Source organism: Dermacentor albipictus, chromosome 1, assembly GCF_038994185.2.
Source record: "Dermacentor albipictus isolate Rhodes 1998 colony chromosome 1, USDA_Dalb.pri_finalv2, whole genome shotgun sequence".
In the NCBI taxonomy this organism is placed as follows: domain Eukaryota; kingdom Metazoa; phylum Arthropoda; class Arachnida; order Ixodida; family Ixodidae; genus Dermacentor; species Dermacentor albipictus.
Genome location: NC_091821.1, coordinates 46,719,931 through 46,739,105, shown reverse-complemented (window position 1 = coordinate 46,739,105; position 19,175 = coordinate 46,719,931). Strand labels below are relative to the sequence as shown.

At 47.0% G+C, this 19,175-nt stretch overlaps 1 protein-coding gene across 1 annotated transcript in view; it reads right to left on the bottom strand.

The window, feature by feature from the left end:
* LOC135905894 (nose resistant to fluoxetine protein 6-like) overlaps positions 1 to 9,400 on the bottom strand; it is a 78,312-nt gene extending 68,912 nt beyond the window's left edge. The window contains exon 1 of the mRNA XM_065436997.1: positions 9,125 to 9,400. Within this exon, the coding sequence (XP_065293069.1) occupies positions 9,125 to 9,310 (186 nt within the window). The 5' untranslated portion in view covers positions 9,311 to 9,400. The remainder of the gene's footprint in view (positions 1 to 9,124) is intronic.
* Positions 9,401 to 19,175: the final 9,775 nt, after the last annotated feature.

Genomic DNA, 19,175 nt, shown 5'->3' with positions numbered 1-19,175 from the left:
TCTTTTTCGGCCGGCGTTTAGGTTGTTACCCGGCGCGGAAACGACGCGGCGTGGAGGCACGAGCGGTTGCGGCTGCGTCCTTCCCGCGAGACGGGAACTGCGCAAAACTCGAACGACTTGAGAAAACGGTGAGGATGGAGACAGAGAATACAAAATGACGCTCGTCCCTTTCCACTGCTCCGCTGCGGCGGCCGCAGAGCAGCAGCGGACCCAGTGACCTGCATCCCACAACCCCGCCGGCTAGTTAGCAGTGCTCGCGGTCAACGCGCTTTCTGCTCCTGTTTCCTTTCGGGCTTGCCGAGGATGATGGGCGCCGCGCCTACGCCGCTGCTGGGCGAAAGTATCGTAGCGAGCAATGTGAGCGGGCTGGTTAGCCCATAGCTAGGTGTAGCGTAAACGGGAAAACAAGACGACCGGCGGAGGGAACGGACACAAGCGCTACCTTCAACTAAGGTTTATTGAAACGCAGGCTGGCCGCTATGTCCATTGTGTGTAGTTGCTGTTCGCAATCACATCACACATTTTATATGTTTGTTACTTCCTCTTTCTGCTCTTCTGGTTTTAGTGATAGCTGATTGCCTATATAACTGCCAACCTGTGTTGCAATAAGCCTTAGTTGAACGTAGCGCTTGTGCATGGTCCGTACCTTTGTTCACTCCTTTTATTTTGCCGTTAGCGTTACACACTAAGCTATGAGACAGTATGCAGTGGGCACACACATCGACGACCGGTGACAAGTTGAGTGCGATGCATCAACGCCAACACATCGTTACTGCAACAGCCTACGAGTGCCGTATATCAACGCTCGCTGCAATAAATTAACACGCGAAAGAAAAACGTATCCTAGAGGGAGGCGCGACGGCTTTTGTTCCCGTGCCGTAGCCTCGCGGGGGTACACGAATGTATCAAGGAAGCATATATAGCACGCCGCACAGGTGCCATAGTGCTTTCGCTTGCACCCGTTTGTAATAGTACGAACGCAATGCTTTTATTCGAGAAACATGCCTAAGATAAGCAGACGACTTCCTTCCACCTCTCGTAAATAGTATAGAATGCAGTAACTATTTCGTCCATGCATGCCATGAATGTTCTATAGAATTTTGAGTACTTTTCGAATGCTCTTCAATAACCTGCACACGACGTCAACGCGAAGTGCAATGCAAATGCTGGATGCTCTCAGTTCAGTACTTGCAAGTCTTGAGTAAGCATCATGGCTCACCCGCAGCATTCTATTCGCACTGAAGTCAAAAAGGCTGTGGTTTACCTTAACAATATACTGCCACGTACTGCAACGTACTCCTGACGACCACCGGCTCCTTGGTCTTCACAGGTGACTTAAACGTGCATCGCCAGCTATGGAGAAGCACCAAGATTAGCTTCAGACAGCAAAATGACGGCAGCCTAACGCATCGGCAGAGCACTAGCTTGGATTTGACTGATTTCAAGGCGCTTTGCTGCGTGCGCACACAGTGTTACCTCTGTCCCGCTTTCCTCTTTCTGTTCCCACTATCTCTTCCCCCAGTGTAGAGTAGCAAACCGGACGCTCGTCTGGCTGACTTCCCTGCCTTTCCTTTCTTTGGTATCTCTCTCTCTTTCCTGTGGTAACACACGAGCCTTTCTCGACGGTGCAGTGATTTTTAAGTAGCGTTCTACTTGACGTGGCACATTAGTATCCAGGGAAGGTTGCGGCACGTTTACACAGCTTAGCACAAGGAAGTGAGATTGCAGAGGAGATGGATGCGATGTTTGCTTAACCGAGTGAAGCCCGTGGCTTGTTGACACATGTATACCCAACGACAATTTTTTTCGGCTTTACTTACGTCTCCTCCCATTCTGTACATCATGGAACCATGTGCGGACGCTTACATATATATTGCCTGGAACTGTACAAGGAGGTTTCTTCTGTCATATCTGGGCAAACTGCGTGTGCTCAATGCATACGCATACATTGAAATACCTGAGAACAAATTAGCAAACCAAGAGGAGATTCTTGGGCGTCCTGACACCGGTGTAAAGAGCCCAAACGAATTGGAGGCCGTATCGCAAAGGTTCTCAGAATTCGTAGGTCCTGCTGGCTAGTGGTCTGTCACTTTTGCTAGCAGCATGCATGCTTGCTCTCACGATTGGCCGGCGCCCTTTCTTACTTAATTCCCTAGCGTATAGGATGGATGGATGGATGAACGGAGTAACCTTATAGAAAGGTCCTGCGAGCTACGGGGCGCAAGGTCCCATAGAGCGGGCTACTCCCACGTTGGGACCGGGAGTTGTAACTCCCTGGACGCATCGTGGGCTCGCTCGCTGGACAGCTCAGAGCTGCTCCGCCAGGTCCGTGCTGCGTAATGCGTCTTGTAGCCTGGCGGAGTCTTGATCTTTGTTTGCGTGGGTCCGACCACACGGCCAGAGCAAGTGATGTACGTCTAGTGTGCTATGGCAATTTTCGCAATATGATGTTTTGTATAGGTCAGGCATGTAGTGATGTAGTCTGTTCTGCGTGGGGTACGTGTTTGTTTGTAGCGTATAGGAAATACTTCGCGAATACGATTTCGGGTTCTTACACAGAATGCGAAGACCCAATCTGAAAGTGCAGTATGCTTCTGCGAACAACAAGAGCTTCTGCTCAAAAGTGATAACAAGAAAATTTGTGCTTCTCAAGCGACTGCAACAGCCGAAATCATGATTGTAGAGACAAGCCTGCTCTATATCACTGCATCCTTGCTGCAGCTTAAACAAAAACTTGTGTTTCTCACATTTTTTTCGCTGCACATTCTATCTGGTTCTTCTTTCCATAGTGCTTGGTTTTCCGTGCGGATAGTTGGCCAATCACACAACTATGTATACAGTAAACATATGGCAGAGAAAACGTTGTCAGTGATGACAAGCGAGTATCAGTATCAGTGACTGACTATACTTTTACTTCTCGAAGTGTACTCACTGTGCTGCGCGGAGTCAACAGATTAAATTCCTGAATAGTGCTCATTCCTTAAATCGACCTTGTGAGCAGACGCGGGCGCGTGTCCGTTGGCACGGGGTCGGGGTTTCGGCGGGCGGATGATGACATACAGGCGGAGAAACGCTAGCTCAAAAATCCTGCCGCGTGCCACTAAGATAAAAAGCAATATCCACCTCCTCTCATCTCTTCCCTCCGTCGATATGCAGCAGAAAATCAGAAGTACGCAAACGCTTCCGGAAAGGTCGAGATGAAGACGGCAGTACTGACCACGCACTGGTTGCAAACGGCAATCGTTGACCGCGCTTCAAGAACCTTGCATTATGCCTCGTTGAGCAGCGTCATCTGCAGCTTCTGGTGGACGTAATGGTGCTTTTCATGGATTCGGGCGCTTGTCCACTACCCTAATATAACGTTAAGCAGCTAAATAAGTAAGTGTTTCACCCGGTACCACTGTAATCCTTGGCGTATACGTGTATAATCTGCGGGAAATTGAATGCGATTGCAGCTGCGTTCAGTTGCTTGCAGAAGAAACATCACCGCCCGAATATGAAATAAGACATCTTCAAGAAAAGAGTCGAATCAGTTGATGTGGCCATACCAGTCTACGATTCATCCCGTGTCGCACCGGTCCCCTCAGCAATGAGGAAAGGCGGGAAGTCGTGCAGTGCGACTACTCGCTTACAGGTTTGCTCTCGTTTAAATTCTTACCCACTGTAGAGAACAGACAGAGAGAAAACTCTTTATCGAACAGCAGGGTGTTTAGCCAGCGTATATTCATCTATATGTTACTCCGCAGGGAATGAGACGAAGGGAAAGAAAGACAGTTAAAGAAGGTGGACAGAAGAATAGAACATTAACGAAAGGTGCAGGTCTTGCGATCTTGTCAGCAGCAGAGCAAATGTCCTAGGCGACGAATGCACGTAATTCTAGTAACAATCGAAAGTTTGTCGAAAACGATAAAATTCTTGATGAGATGAAATGGCTTGGTGATAGTTTCGAGAGCGAAACTATCATATATGCATAGGAAAAAAAATTGGCTCATTGGAAATGCAGACGCATGCTCGTAATTACTGCGCAGTATACGCGGCGTATCAGACGAAAACGTGAAGGCCGCGACCTGCCACGTCGGCGGTTCCCTGCTTCCCGCGTCCACTGCCGGCATTCATCCATCATTCGTCACCGTTGCAACGGTTGCAAGTGTTGCGTGTAGCAGCGGAGCGGGACATCACTTTCACTCGACTAGATTTCCATTGCGGCTACGACGGTGCGCGAAGATGCGCTCCGCAGGTCTTTGGAGGGCAGCTTCCGCAGAGCGGCGTGCCGCCACTGAAACAGGCGGCGCGAGAGATAAAAAAAAATGAAATAAAGAAAACAAGCCCCGAGGAACGCGATAGGGCGTTTAGGGCTCCAAGAAGAGACCCGCAACCTTGACACGTTAGCTACAGATGAGCCGTCCATCTATCTGTACACACACTCACGCGTCTCATGGCCATCGTGCGAGTTCCCAGCACTCACGCATGTTTGTCTGTGTGCGTCTGCGCGTGTTGGAACAAGAGAGAGATTTTCCAGCGACGACACGACGCAGTGCGCCAAGCCCATGCATGAATACCTCGTCAGCCGAACTGTCTAATCGACTGCCTCTCTCAGAACGAGAGGCGAGGTCAGAGTCCTTGGACGAAACCTTGAATCTGTATGCACCCGTTTCCTATCGGGCGGGCATGCATTTTCATGCAGATTTCGGTGAAACCGACGAAACCGTACCAGGCGATTGGCTCGCTATACACCGGCCTAGCCTCGTGCGACGGGTGCGTTGCGCTGTCTAGCAGGATGACAAGATGCGCACGTACGTATGTGCATACATGCCACGTGCGTGTGCGAGGCACACGCGTGGGAGACGCGCGCGCTTCATTACAGCTGCGCTGAGCGAGAACTTCGCAATGTTACGAAACGTGCCTCGAGACGGCGAAACACGCCGGCAGCACCCGCTGAACGCGGGAGAGGCCGGCGGACGCGCACATCTGTGTAGGCCGCCCACCCGATAAGCGGATCAAGCATAGCGCACAAGTATGCGAAAATAAAATCAGTACAGAACGGAGAAGGCTTCGAGCGGAAGATATGTAGCTGCGTGAAGGCGGGGCGGAGAGAGATGATGTCGATCGATCGCTTGTCGTTTAATGGTTCGTGGCTTTGCACAAGCCACAATTCATGCGCGCAAACGCCGAAAGTCTCGCCAGAGGTGAAAAACTAACGTGCAAATAGAGCGATCCTCAAAAATTTATTGGTGAAGATTAAAAGAGAAAGGGCACGCAAAGAAAGTGTGCGCGCTTACTTCACCACGCAGAGAGAGAGCATAGCAGACACGCTCTATACCATGCCAGTCAGTCATATATATCTCTCTCGTTTTCATAAGTCATAGATGTCATAGATAGACATATATGAGAGTCATATATGACTCTCTCGTTTGCATAAGTGCCTCATTACCTCCTTCTTCCTCATTGCGATTGCTGTGGACAGGACCACGTGGAGCAGGCTCAACGCGCGCCGTATACTCGGGCAGGGATAGGAAACCATGAGGCACTAGTTTTTTAACGTTCTTTTCCCTATGATAACCTTTGCTTCGAGACCTAGGGCTGAATTTACGAACCTTCACGTTCGTAAGATTATGTCATAGGCTGGCAGCTTTCGTTTGCGAAACATTCGCTATATCATGATTAGCCAACTCCTGCTCTTATATATATGAACGGCTCTCAAGCATACGAACTGCTTTGGGAATACGAGCCCAGATGCACTATTTCCTAAATTCGAAAGGTATACGGAAAGACGCATGTAGCTGCAGTATGCCTCAGAAAGCGGAAAAACCTTCCCAAATCTCCGGAAAGCAACGGGCCCTTGGGAACGAGTATTACATTCCACGCGGAAGATATTCTGCACCAGCAGTCACTGCAACACACTTTCAAATGACCTAAAAGCATTAAATATGATCTAAAAACAGCCTTAGCAGTCTCATTCAGCAAGCTTCAACAAGGAACATCGCACTGTCCGGAACTAGAAATGTCGTCATGTAAATCAAACAAGAATACGCACAGCTGCGTTTAGCACGCCTCTCAAACTCTTCAAGCTGAACACAACAGAACCATCCGTCACTCTGGTAGCGCTTATTTATTTGTTCTTTTGTTTTGTTTTGTTTTTTACTTTTCTTTTTCCATTGGACACAGAATCTCCTTTTTTCATTTCCTGCAGAATTTTTTTTCGCACTTGTTCGAGAGAGGACGTTTGCCATATGTTATACGGGGTATTTTTTGGTTTATACTATGCAGAACGTTTCAAAATCGCCTGTGACAGATAGAATAATTGGAGGCCTTGACCTTTATTACTCGAAGCGGCGGACATCACTTGCACGTGAAATTGAGATGCATATTCCACTGATGCAAAAAAATAACACTAATACGTTTTTTAACTGATTACATTACAGCACATATTACAATTTACGAATTGTAGCCAGTGAGTCTGCAAGTCACATCCATTCGGAATATATTCGGAAGATGGCACGGGTTTCGATATACGTGCTATCAAACTTGTCGTCAAAATGCACTGTTGTTCCACTCACGTTCTTTTTTTAACAAAACGCCGTTTTGTGCAATGAGGCAAAAAAAGTAACTAAAACGCTTATGTATTTCGTCGCACACTTTAGAAATGAATATCTCAAACCTGGTGTTATCCTGAAAATTCGCTCCAAGTGGATAAACCTTGCGAACTCACCGGCTAAAATTCGTAACTTGCAATGTGTGCCGTAAAGTAATTCATTAAACGTAATTATGTTTGTTAATGCGTCAATTATGTATTTCGATTTCTCGTGCAAATAATGTCCGAATCCTTTAGTAATCCAACGCAATGACAGAAATTAGGCTGTCTGCCACGGGTGATGTTTAAAAATTCTGTATACAGTCTATAAAAAGAAAGCATCCAGTATATGTACCGGAATAAAGCTGTTCGGGGCACTGCCTCGGCTTTCCGCTTCTAATAAAGCAGCGGCATTCGGCGAGCAATTCGACGCAATTCTTGCGCCTTCCCCTTCTTTGAGTTCGAAGCACTAATACATTCCTTACTAAACGTACCTCCTCGTTGGGCCATAAATCAGTGCAACGCTGACGCAACGCGCTTCACGTTGCACAAAACGCCACCGTCGCATTTCGCTTTGAACATTTGCTCGAGCAAACAACGCTTTCCGCCCGCAATCTGTGCTACTTTTCCGGCGCGTCTCGCGGCGGAAAACTTCCGCCCGTGCAGTAATCGGTCAGCGCCGATCGCCGCACTTCCGGCTGTCGATGTCTGGCCCCACCACACGGCACGGTTCTAATGTTATGCGCACGCTGTACGCAAGATCCATAGCGTAAGAGGCCTGCGCACTCGGATGGTGCGCAGTGCTTATTTCTGCCATGCGTGCGTGTCGTATCGACGAGCCAGAAGAGAGCGCACCTCGAAAGTTCCAGATACGACTACCGCGTTGAGCAGCAATGAGCTGGTTGTCTCAGGCTGCGGCCAGGCGTCCGCAAGATCGCACAGTCATATAAGGCGGTACTGGGTGTTGAGCTGGCGCTTCCTCAGTATCCTACATTGCTACCAGCAATCCCGAGTAACAGATGAAAGAGCTAGAGGCTTCACGAGAACAAATGCACATATCAGAACGTAGTGACAACGATTCATTCGAAAGAGCCGTAGGAACAAGGAAGTCTATCCACTACCAACGAAGCTACCAGACGAGAGAGATTCAGCTGGCGTTACTTTCACCTAAAGGAACGCTACATAACGCGCTACTCTTAATTCGGTTGTATATGCGGCCTTTGGTGCCTTCAACAACCATACTGCTGCACTTCAGTAAATACACAATCTGGAGAAAAAGACGCATACTGGTGCACGTGCTGCCACAAAGATGTTATGGTAGCGTCCGTGAAGTTACTTTTGCCTCAACGCGAGTGACTTCTCTCTTTCCTTTTTTTTTTCTCGTCTGGAAAATCGACCAAGAGAGACATTTTAAAATTTTGGTCACTTGAAGGTCGCTCAATTCTATTGAAATGTCACAAATCTAGCCTAGGAAACAAAGTTTTGACTGCAAACTCATGCAAAATGAAGCAAGAACCGCGTGCTTAGGTCAATGCCATCCCATAGCAAGAAGGCGCGCTATTCCGCCACTCTCTTGTCAGGTGGGTGAGCCAGTTTGTGGATGAAAATCGAAGCCAGTGTACTGGAAAATTAGCGACATGTACACCTTAAAAATTTGTTTGCTTATGTTCCCCCACAGGGAATAGCGACATCATTATTTCCGGTAAATGGAATCTCTAGCGCGAGCACGGGATGTCACCGATCCCTAGCTCGCGCAGATGATATCCAGCCGATAATCGAGCTACGTATCAATGCAAACAACGAAAAGACAACTATGTGACAGCTCCAGCGACTTTCTCACTATATGTTAGCGTCACTTAATTATTGGTAAAACTATACTGGAGCATAGTTCAACGCGTCTATGAGAGGTACCACCTGTCCCCGTTCACGTGAGCATGCTCGCTCGTAAGTATAGAAAGCATCAAATAGGACACGGAAAGGAAAGAAAAGACGAGGAAGAGACAGTCACGAAAGCTCTTTAACGAGTTGTTGGCCCCAGATGGCTACTTCCTAGCAACTTCACACGTTGGCACTTCTGGCTCCGCGTTGATTAACAGCCCGAAGGACTGGCAAGGAGGATTAATCCTCCAGTGCTTCAGGGCCAATGTGCGTTCACTTTGTAGGCTGGGAAAAAATGCACAAACGCAGCAGCGGCGGATACCGTCGCTTCTGGTACGCAGCAAACGTTAGACGCTAGAAAGAATCACACTTTTTCTACTCGCTTCCGATTTCTACTGGCCGCGACTGGCGACAAGCGAAAGTGAGCGGCGCAGCCTTTCTTTTACCGGTTCGTCCAGCGTGCGAGACGAGCTAAACTTGGCTTCTAAAACTTCTAGAACAGGCCGCCACTCGTTCCACCGAAATCACAAAACGACTATCCTTGCCCGCGTTTATTCTTGCCCCACTTCCTCTTGCTTAAAAAAAAATAAAGAAAGAAAGGTTCGATAGACGGTACGCACTCGCTCCTCACGACCACGATGGCAACGAAGCGTGGTACTCCAGAGTCGTGCTCACCTGCTTCTTCGGATCTGTCACCGGAGGGCTGTCGGAGGATGCGCCGGATGCGGCGGCGGTCGTCGAGGATGACTCGGCATGCTGCTGCGTCCCGCTCGCCGGTACCAGCACCAGCTGCGGGACGAGCAGTAGAAGCAGTAGCAGCGGCCGAGCCGGCCGGAGCATCGCCGCCGGAGACGTTCGCATAGTGGAACGGCTTGAGATTCGACTGGGCCTGCCGCCGAAATGGGGTCGGTCCCTTCCGTATATACGGCGCCGGCAGCAGCCGCGCGGCGCTTTCTCCAAAACGCGGCAGGAGTGCGCAGGAGAGGGAAGGGGGAGAGGGCGGACCAGCGCCTCGCTCGTGGTTTGCCCAAGAGGAGGCCAAGAGGAAAGGGGCACCCAATGCGGTCGTTTTCACGTAAAGACGGAGAACGAAAGGATGGGCGCAGTCAGCATCCGAGAAAGGACTCCACTCGCTACAGATCTTTCATTACGGCTGTGTTCGTGGTTCTAGCCCGGGTTGCATCTGGTTTATACGCCTGCTTGGCCTTTTCTGTCTTCTACTCCCCGCAGCGTTTACTTCTTAATATTCGTTCATTTCGCAGAAATATCGAGAATAAATATATATGAGCAGGGATTTTATTTACTTGTTAATGTCGAAGCCCACAAGATTTATATAAATATTTCTGTCATTTCTCGAATCATCGAAATCATCGAAGCGCAGACCAAGGCACAGGTCGTGCGGCTGTCGACCACCAGGGCCGGCAGGCGCATCCTAGAAGAAGCAGGGATAAATGCCGAGGCAGAGTGCAACGCACACAAGATTGCGCTCAGCGCGGCGGTAAGGGGCACTTTCAAGGTAGAACCGCTTCCGAGAACCGTCCACCCGCAATTCAACGAGGGGCGCCGAAAGGCGAGGGCCCGAGCACTGCTGAAATCGATCGCCAACTGCCCGGGCCTGGCGGCATTTGTAGACGCGGCCCAATATGGGCGCAGCGACCGGTACGCGGCCGTCTCGGTACGCTGGGATGACACAATAATTAACGCAGCATCGGTCAAGGGGGTAGCGTCCGAAGTGGCCGAACAGGTGGCAATAGCCATGGCAATGAGAGACCCCGAACGTCCTTACGTCTTTACGTCCTTACCACCAGACCCAGCTCCGGGCCGTCCAGAGGGCTCACGAAAGGGCGGAGGCTCACGGGCTTCCCGTCCCAACGTGGGTGCGGCCCGCGACCCCTGCCGCCCACTAAACGAAGAGTGGGTGGGGAGGGGTTCCTCAGGACACATTAAAGTTATTTCCTCCTCCTCTGTCATTTCTCGTCTGAAGTTCATCATCCTGCTACAGACACAGTCAGGGCTCTTGACTGTATCGGTAGGAGGCATCCGTCGGCTGAAGCTTATACGCAACCATCAGTCCCAGCATGCACTATTTATGCACCGCTATGCAAATTTAAATTGCTGCGGCTTGGACGAAGGAGAACGATATCATCGCTTGAGCTTTTTGGATCGCTTTTAGAGGTGCAGACGTTAATTAATTTATTTATTTCACAGAAACTTCGGGACAGTATCCTGGCGGCAAAGCGTAGCAGGGAAGAAGTTTGGGCGTGTTGGTGGGATACATTCAGACTGGGATACATATTCTGAAGAAATCTGAAGAAATCTGGAGTGGATGTGACCGAAGACTTTTGCAGATCGACTAGAGCTATGAGGAAAAAATTGTTTGATTATGGCAAATCTTCGGGAAAGCAATTTTCAATCCGGCATAATAAGCTCTATATCGGCAAAAAGTGCTACGTTTACTGTTCAGCTACCGACCGTGTTTGCGTTCTGGAATCTAGTAATGGTGCTTCCGTTTCGACAGATGCATCACCTGCATCGACGTCGGCTTCTGACAATCAGTTGTTATCCTAACTAAAAGCCCCGCTACTCACCGTGATGTATCTTTTTTATTCACGAATATTAGAAGCATTGTCAATAAACGTGAGGCACTGTCATCAGTCTTGGACGCATGCTCTGCCGATGTGGTTCTACTTACTGAAACCTGGTTATCGTCAAGAATTGACAGCTCTGAGCTATTTGAGTGTGAAAAAAAGTACACAATTTATCGCTGTGATCGCTCCGACAAACACGGTGGTGGCGTGCTCATTGCTGTGGCCGATAATCTTGTATCGCATATGATTGTAACTAACTCAGACTTGGAGTTCGTTTGTGTTTGCATTTCCTTAAACCACAAAAATTTTCTTTTTTGCGCATGCTACCGCCCGCCAAATGCTGATTCAGATTTTTGTGAAAAATTACATGATGTGCTTAATTATCTGGTTCTACAATTCCCACGCTCTCCATTATTTCTCTTGGGTGACTTCAATATGCCTAAAATTAACTGGTCTGGACCTGTCCCGGTTGTATCTGAAACATTACCTGGTGTTTCATCTTTTGCTACCTTGTGCTTAGACTTCAACTTCACTCAGATCGTTTCCCAGCCTACTAGAATTGGTCCTACATCGGCTAACATTCTTGATCTCATCTTAACAACAGCACCTGGACTTGTACACTCGATTTCATACATGCCTGGTATAAGTGACCACAGCCTTATTCATTTCGTTATAACAACTTGCAACACGCGCCAGACTCCGACAACAAAAACGTTTAGAAATTACAAAAAGGGAGATTATGTCTAAATTAATTAGGAGCTTGAACTATTCTTGGATGGCTGCATTCTAACATTTTTCGATCATACGGTGGAACAAAACTGGATTTCCTTTAAAAATAAAGTTACAAGTCTCATTAACAAACACATACCGTTACAAAAAATTTCAGGTAAACAATGGGCACCTTGGTTTAACACAACCTTAAAGAGGCTACTGTACAAAAAAAGCGTCTTTTTCGTTTAGCGAAGTCTACAAACAGTCTTGCTCGCTGGCGTGTATATCGTGATACTCTGTGCTCCTATCGCATTGCTATCAAACAGGCAAAAGATTTTTTTTTCTGGAGAGCACACTCCCTTCTCTTCTTTCCACCAACCCTTCCAAGTTCTGGAACTTTGTTAAACCTGCACAAGACCGTGCCATTTCTCTTGTTGACTCTGCTGGGCACGTGCTGCGCAATGAGGAATGTTGTACGGTCCTGAATGACGTCTTCGCGGTTGTGTTTACAAAGTCACCTGCCGTTGTCACGCCGCAGCTGCATAATCGCGATTTCTTTCCCATGGATGCAATTGTAGTGAACTTTGAGGGAATAGTTAAATTAATTGAGAAACTAAAGCTTTCGTCTTCATGTGGTGACGATGAAATTAATGCAAAGTTTCTGAAGAACACGAAAGTTTACTCTTCAGTTTTCCTGTCATACCTCTTCACACAGTCCATTGAACTTGGTATGCTGCCATCTGATTGGAAGGTCGGGAAAGTGGTGCCACTTTTTAAATCCGGGAACACTCATTCTCCTCTTAATTATCGACCAATTTCTTTAACTAGTATCCCATGCAAACTTTTAGAACATGTAATTTACTATAATTTAGCCTCATATCTTGAATCTAATGACTTTTTTAGCTCCTGCCAACATGGATTCCGGAAAAACTATTCCTGTGAAACACAGCTTCTGTTATTTACTAATCACATCGCAGCAGCTCTAGACCGAGGCTCGTTTCTTCATAGTGTTTTTCTTGACTTTTCTAAGGCTTTCGACAAAGTACCTCATCAACTACTTCTACTAAAAATCAGCACTTTGAAAATTGACCCAAACATCCTCAAATGGATCGAATGCTTTTTATCTAACCGAAGCCAATATGTTATCGCTAATAATCACGCTTCCTCTCCTTGTCCTGTTGAATCTAGCGTCCCTCAAGGTTCCGTTTTAGGCCCACTACTATTCCTGATCTACATAAATGATCTTCCAGATAACATTAACTCTAGTATAAGGCTATTTGCTGACGACTGCGTTATCTATCGCGAAATAAATAACCCTAATGATACACTTGTCCTTCAATCTGACCTAAATAAAGTATCTGAATGGTGAAATAAATGGTTAATGAGCCTTAACACCAGTAAATGCAAGCACATGACATTTTCGCGAAGCACTAATGCCTCAATGTCTTCACAATACAGCATTAATGACATCGGACTGGAGCGCGTGTCTGCCTACAAGTATCTCGGTGTCTACATATCTGATGACTTGTCATGGCATACTCACATTGACTACATCATAGGTAATGCAAATCGCACTCTCGGTTATTTCCGACGCAATTTTTTCCAAGCTCCACAGCGCCTAAAATTAATGCTTTATCAAACTTTCGTTCGTCCGAAACTCGAATACACGTGTGCAGTTTGGGATCCGGCACACCGCACTCTCATTCAATCCATAGAATCCCTTCAAAATCGATCAGCTCGTTTTATTATGTCGAACTATTCACGTACCACTAGTGCCTCGCAGATGAAATCGTCACTTACCCTTCCTAACCTTCAAACTCGGCGCAACATCTCGCGCCTTTGTTTATTCCACAAAGTGTTCCATCACCATTCATTGAATCAGCAACTCATTTCGCAGCCAGTGTACTTATCCTCCCGTATCGATCATAGCTGTTCCTCTTTGTCGCACTGACATGTTCCTGCATTCTTTTATGCCGAAAACCTGTTCTGAGTGGAACCGCCTTCCCTCTTCTATCGCCACCCTAGCCGATGCGTCATCATTCAAGACCGCTGTGACAGATCATCTTTTAAAATGACTCAAATTTTGCTGGTTTTTTTTTCTTTCATTTTGCTGCTCTTACTCTCTGTTTATCTTGTCCTTGTGTTATACGCTTGAATGCTTTTTGTTTGTAAACCATGTACCCATCCCCTCTGTAATGCCCATTGGGTCCTGAGGGTATGATAATAAATAAATAAATAAATACCCCCAGGGCCAGAGGCATTATAGAGGAGAGTGGTACAAAAGAAAATGTGGTACATAGGAAGTAAACAAAACGCAGCGATTAATATGAACAAAACGCAACGCTAGAATAAAATAGGTTTCTTTCTATACAATGTAAGCTGCTGTGTCAAAAAAAGAAATTCCTGGTTATACAATGTTAGCAAAAGTTTCACGAAAAAGGCTGTTATCAGTAGTAGTTATATCAGTGGGAAGGTGGTTCCAGTCTATAGATGTGCGACCCGCCGTAGTTGCTCAGTGGCTATGGTGTTGGGCTGCTGAGCACGAGGTCGCGGTATCGAATCCCGACCACGGCGGCCGCATTTCGATAGGGGTGAAATGCGAAAACACTCGTGTATTTAGATTTAGGTGCACGTTAAAGATCCCCACGTGGTCGAAATTTCCGGAGTCCTCCACTACGTCGTGCCTCATAATCAGAAAGTGGTTTTGGTACGTTAAACCCCATAATTTAATTTTCTTTAATCTCTTAAAAGACCGGGAAAAATGCTTTGTGTGGCATACACAGGTCCCACCTTTATGACACTGATCAAGACGCTGTGATACATAATGGGGTCTTGTAAAGAATTGCGTCTGCAGTGTAGAATGATGATAAATCCTATTAAAGAGTGCTAGACCTGCAATTCTACGTCGAACAGATCGCAAAGAAAGACTAAGATTATGTTTCATGGAAGAAATGCTCGCAGTTCTATTATAATTAGAAAAGATAATCGGACTGAGTTATTTTGGACAAGTTCTAAGGCCGTTGCAGGTTATCCTGGCCGGGATTCCATACAGAAGTAGCGTATTCCAATTTAGGACGTATTAGAGTTTTATAGAGCAAGTGTTTTAGACTAGAAGGGGAACTAGCGAAGTTACGGTGGAAGTAGCCTAACATACGGCTGGCGTTGTTAATAACGTATTCGGTGTGAATTGACCATGACAGGTTTGTGGTCACATGGACACCTAAGCTTTTGTAAGAGTTCACTGTTTCTGAAGGAAAGCTGTTTAAGTGGTAAGCGGCATGTTGGCGAAAAACACAGAATGCATGTAGTACTTTACATTTGTTAATATTTCGTTCCATTAAACACAAGTTACACCCGTTAGATATTGCCTCAAGGTCGAGTTGCAACCTGTTAACGTCGGTTTCATTTGTTATTTCGCAAAAAATAACACAGTCATCAGCGAACAAGTGCAGGTCAGAAGAGAGTGTAGCAGGAAGGTCGTTAATATAAATGAGAAAAAGGAGATGACCCGTAACTGATCCTTGGCGTACCCCAGAATGTACGTCGCTGAAAGAAGAATGAAAGCCATTACCTGTAACAAACTGAGTGCGGTTTGTTAGAAAGAGCTTAATCCACGTGAGAAGGTTAGGATCTAGATTTATTTTACTTAATTTGTACAAGAGAGGAATATGGCAAACCTTGTCAAACGCTTTAGAGACATCGAAGAAAATACAGTCGGCAAAAGAAGAACGATCCAAAATTTGACGTAGCTCGTGAGTGAATGAAGCCAGTTGTGTTTCACATGAGAAAGCTTTGCGAAAGCCATTCTGAGCTGGGGTGAAAAATTATACTTGAGGAATTTAACAAGGTTAGAAAAAAATATATGTTCAAGTAGTTTATAACACGTGCTAGTCAACGAAATAAGAAAGTAGTTATTTGGTGAATTTTTGTTACCTGACTTATGTAGGGGAACCACCCTCCCGATCGTCTGTTCCTTAGGTAGTGTGGACGTATATATAGGGACTGCTGAAAACGTTTTGTAAGAATAAGTCAGCTAACAGAATTAGTACTTCTTAGGAATTTTGTGTTAATTGAGTCAAAGCCGGGAGAAGAGTTAAATCGAGGATGAGGATGAAAAGGAAGGAAGGAAAGGCAGGGAGGTCAACCAGACGCACGTCCGGTTTGCTACCCTGCACAGGGGAAGGGGTTTAACGGAAGAAAAGAAAGGAGAGAGAGGGAAAAAGGTACTATCGGTGTGAGTACATGCGGATGCCCATAACTTCACGCCTATAATCGGTCGCTGAGGCCAGTCGCTTTCATGAAGCGTAGCAATGCCCACGTCGCCTTGTAAGCCTGCGACGCATGGGGTCATGGTCCGAGAATCTTAGTCTCTGAAAATGGTCTGTTATCTAATTGGTTTAACACCCTCTGAAGAGCGTCGCGGTCGACCTCATAGAGATCACAAAAACACAACACATGCTCAATCGTCTCTTCAGAGTTGCACGAGTCACAGATCGGCATGTCGGACATTCCAACAAGGAATGGCTAGGCTTTCGTAAAAACTACCCCTAACCAGAGGCGGCACCGTAAAGTCGCATCGCGGCGGGAGAAGTTCGATGGGATCTGCAGCTTCAAGGTAGGATCCAGCCCGTGGAGACGGCAGTTGCATAAAATCGGGGGTGTTCCACAAAGTTTCGGTCTCGTTTTGAGCAAGTAAACGAAGATCCCTCGCAGCGTCTGTCCTTGACAAGGGTATAGGAAGTGTTGGGGTTTCTTTATAGGCTGACCGGGTGGCATCATCAGCAAAATCATTTCCAACAATGCCACAGTGCCCCGGAGGCCATTGGAAGATGATGTCATGTCCGTTTATGAGGGCTTGATGGAGAACATCTCTGGTCTCAGACATCAGTGGGTCATGGGTCTTGTGTCGAAAGGCTGACTGCATACTCTGAAGGGTTGCCTTGTAGTCACAAAAAACAACCCACTTTCGAGGTTTGGCTTGTGCGATGTAATTAACAGCAGCACGTAGAGCGGCAAGTTCTGTTGCTGTAGAGGTCGTTATATGGAACACTGTGAAAGTAATTGTTATTTGTAAGGCCGGGTTGATAACAGCGCCTGTGGAGCTGGTGGCTGAGACAGATCCATCGGTGTAAATGTGCGTTCTTTGTTCATATGCCTCGTTCAGTAATGACAGTGTGAACTGACGTACAGCCACTTTTGAATGACGGATCTTCTTTGTTATTCCCGGAATCGTGAGGCGTTTTTGTGGTTGTCGTAGGAACCACAGAGGTAACAGTGGTCTTGCTGCTGGTGTAAACCCCGACGGAAGGTAGCCTTGATGTGTCACAACAAGTTTAGAAAAAGAAAATGTGGCTTGAGGTCTTTGTTCACGCAAAGCAGCATTATAATGACTGGGTATGCGACACAGATGTCGATTGTGTGCTCTGAGGCTGGCAATCGTTATATATGTTGGAACCAAGTAGTCTCTTGCAATCATGGTTGTTGTCTGAGTCGAAGCGCATAGTAGTAGTCCAAGACATGTCCGTAGAGCCTGGCCTTGTAAACTTTCGAGGGTACGAATGTTTGGTTTACATGTATTCGCTAAAACCGGCAAACAGTACCGTAAAATGCCCAGAAACAGTGCTCTGCCGTACCGACGTGCCCCAGGTTTTTCCGAACAAGAACCTCAGTATATGTAGAAACGAAATTAATCTCCGCTTCAGGTAGATGCAGGGAGGGGGGGGGGGGGGGGGGTTCCATGAACGGTCTCTGTCAATAATCACACCTAGGAAGTGGTGAAACTTTTGACGTTTGATAGCCTGGCCATTGAGAGAAACAGGGTACGGTGCCATGGCTTTGCACGCAAACGCGATTAACGCGCATTTTTCGATGGACACACTAAGGCCTTCTTTGCGGAGATATGAACAAGTTTGGGTGGCTGCCTGCTGAATTCTTGCGCGCAATCGAAAATGAGTCACCACAGAAGACCAAGGACAAATATCATAAGTGTACGTTGAGACGAAAATTGTCTTGGGTAATACTCCAGCAAGGCCAACCACAGTTAGGTTAAAGAGATTAGGGCTCAATGCTCCGCCCTGTGGGACGCAGTTGGGCCATCTTTGGCCAGCACCAAGGACCATCTGGTCAAATAGTCGCGGATCCACTTAAACATTCGGCCACCAATTCCAACAGCCTCTAATGACTCGAGGATCGCTTCATGTGTAACATTATCGTACGCCCTTTTCTTATCAAGAAAGAGCGCCACTGATATGGGCTTGAGGCATTTTTGTTGTATTAATGCTGTGAGGTCAATAACATTTTCTAGTGATGACCTGCCTCACGAAAACTTGTCATGGAGCCAGGGTACACATCGTGGCGTTCAATATACCATTCCAGGCGTATAAGGATCATCTTTTCCATTACTTTCCCTGTGCAGCTTGCCAGGGAAACAGGGAGATATGACGTCAGGTTGAAAGGTGACTTTCCTTGTTTGAGTAGCGGAACGAGACTAGTAATCTGCAATTGCTGAGGAACAATGCCTTCAAGCCATGGTCGGTTGTAGTAATTTAACAGCTCTTGCCTCTCCTCTTGTCCAAGCTGGGCAACAGCTGCATAGGTGATGCCGTCGGGCCCTGGTGAAGATGAACGTCGAGAAGCAGCCCAGGAGGCGTCCAAGCTTCTTCCGTAGTAAATGAAATTTCCATTTCTAGTACGCGAGACACAGGGACGACGCTCACGTCTTCGGCGTTGGGGGTGACACACACGCCAGCGATCCACGCACAAAAATCATTCGCCTCCTCAACTTGAGCCTGACAGTGATGCAGGGCTAAGGACAGAAAGGATGTCGCTGTTGCGGAGACGAGCGCAGGCCACTAACAGTCCTCCAGATGTATGGAAGTGGTTTGCGAGGGTCCAGTGATTCACAAAAGGACTTCCAGCGTTGTTCCTGCAAGTTGTCCAAACGGCGCTGGATTTTTTTCTGTGTTCCCCGTGCCATTCTCAGGTCACAAACTGCCTTCGCGCGCCTGTATCTGATTTCAGCTCGTCGTCGAAGTGCTGTTAGCCTCTCCAGTTCTACGTCAAATTGGGAACGGTTTGCTGTCAACGCTAGGAGGCATGAAGGTTCCCTCATTGCCTCTGTGGTGGTATACACCCGGCTGCGGCCAAGGTCTTCTCTGCTTGCATTTTTAATGCGTAGCTTAAATTTAGTCCAGTTGATTCTTAGTACTGCATTCGATGAGATAAATTTTTTAGCCCCCTGATCCGCAAATATGTAGAGATATGGTCACTTCCATGTGTTTCTATGCCTGAAAACACCTGAACTTGTGAACTGAAGCATCGTGATACCAAAGTCAAATCCAGGCAACTGCTCTACTTAAGACCTCGCAGGTATGTAGGACTGCCATCATTTATGACACAAAGGTCGGGATCAGAGGCGAACGACACCA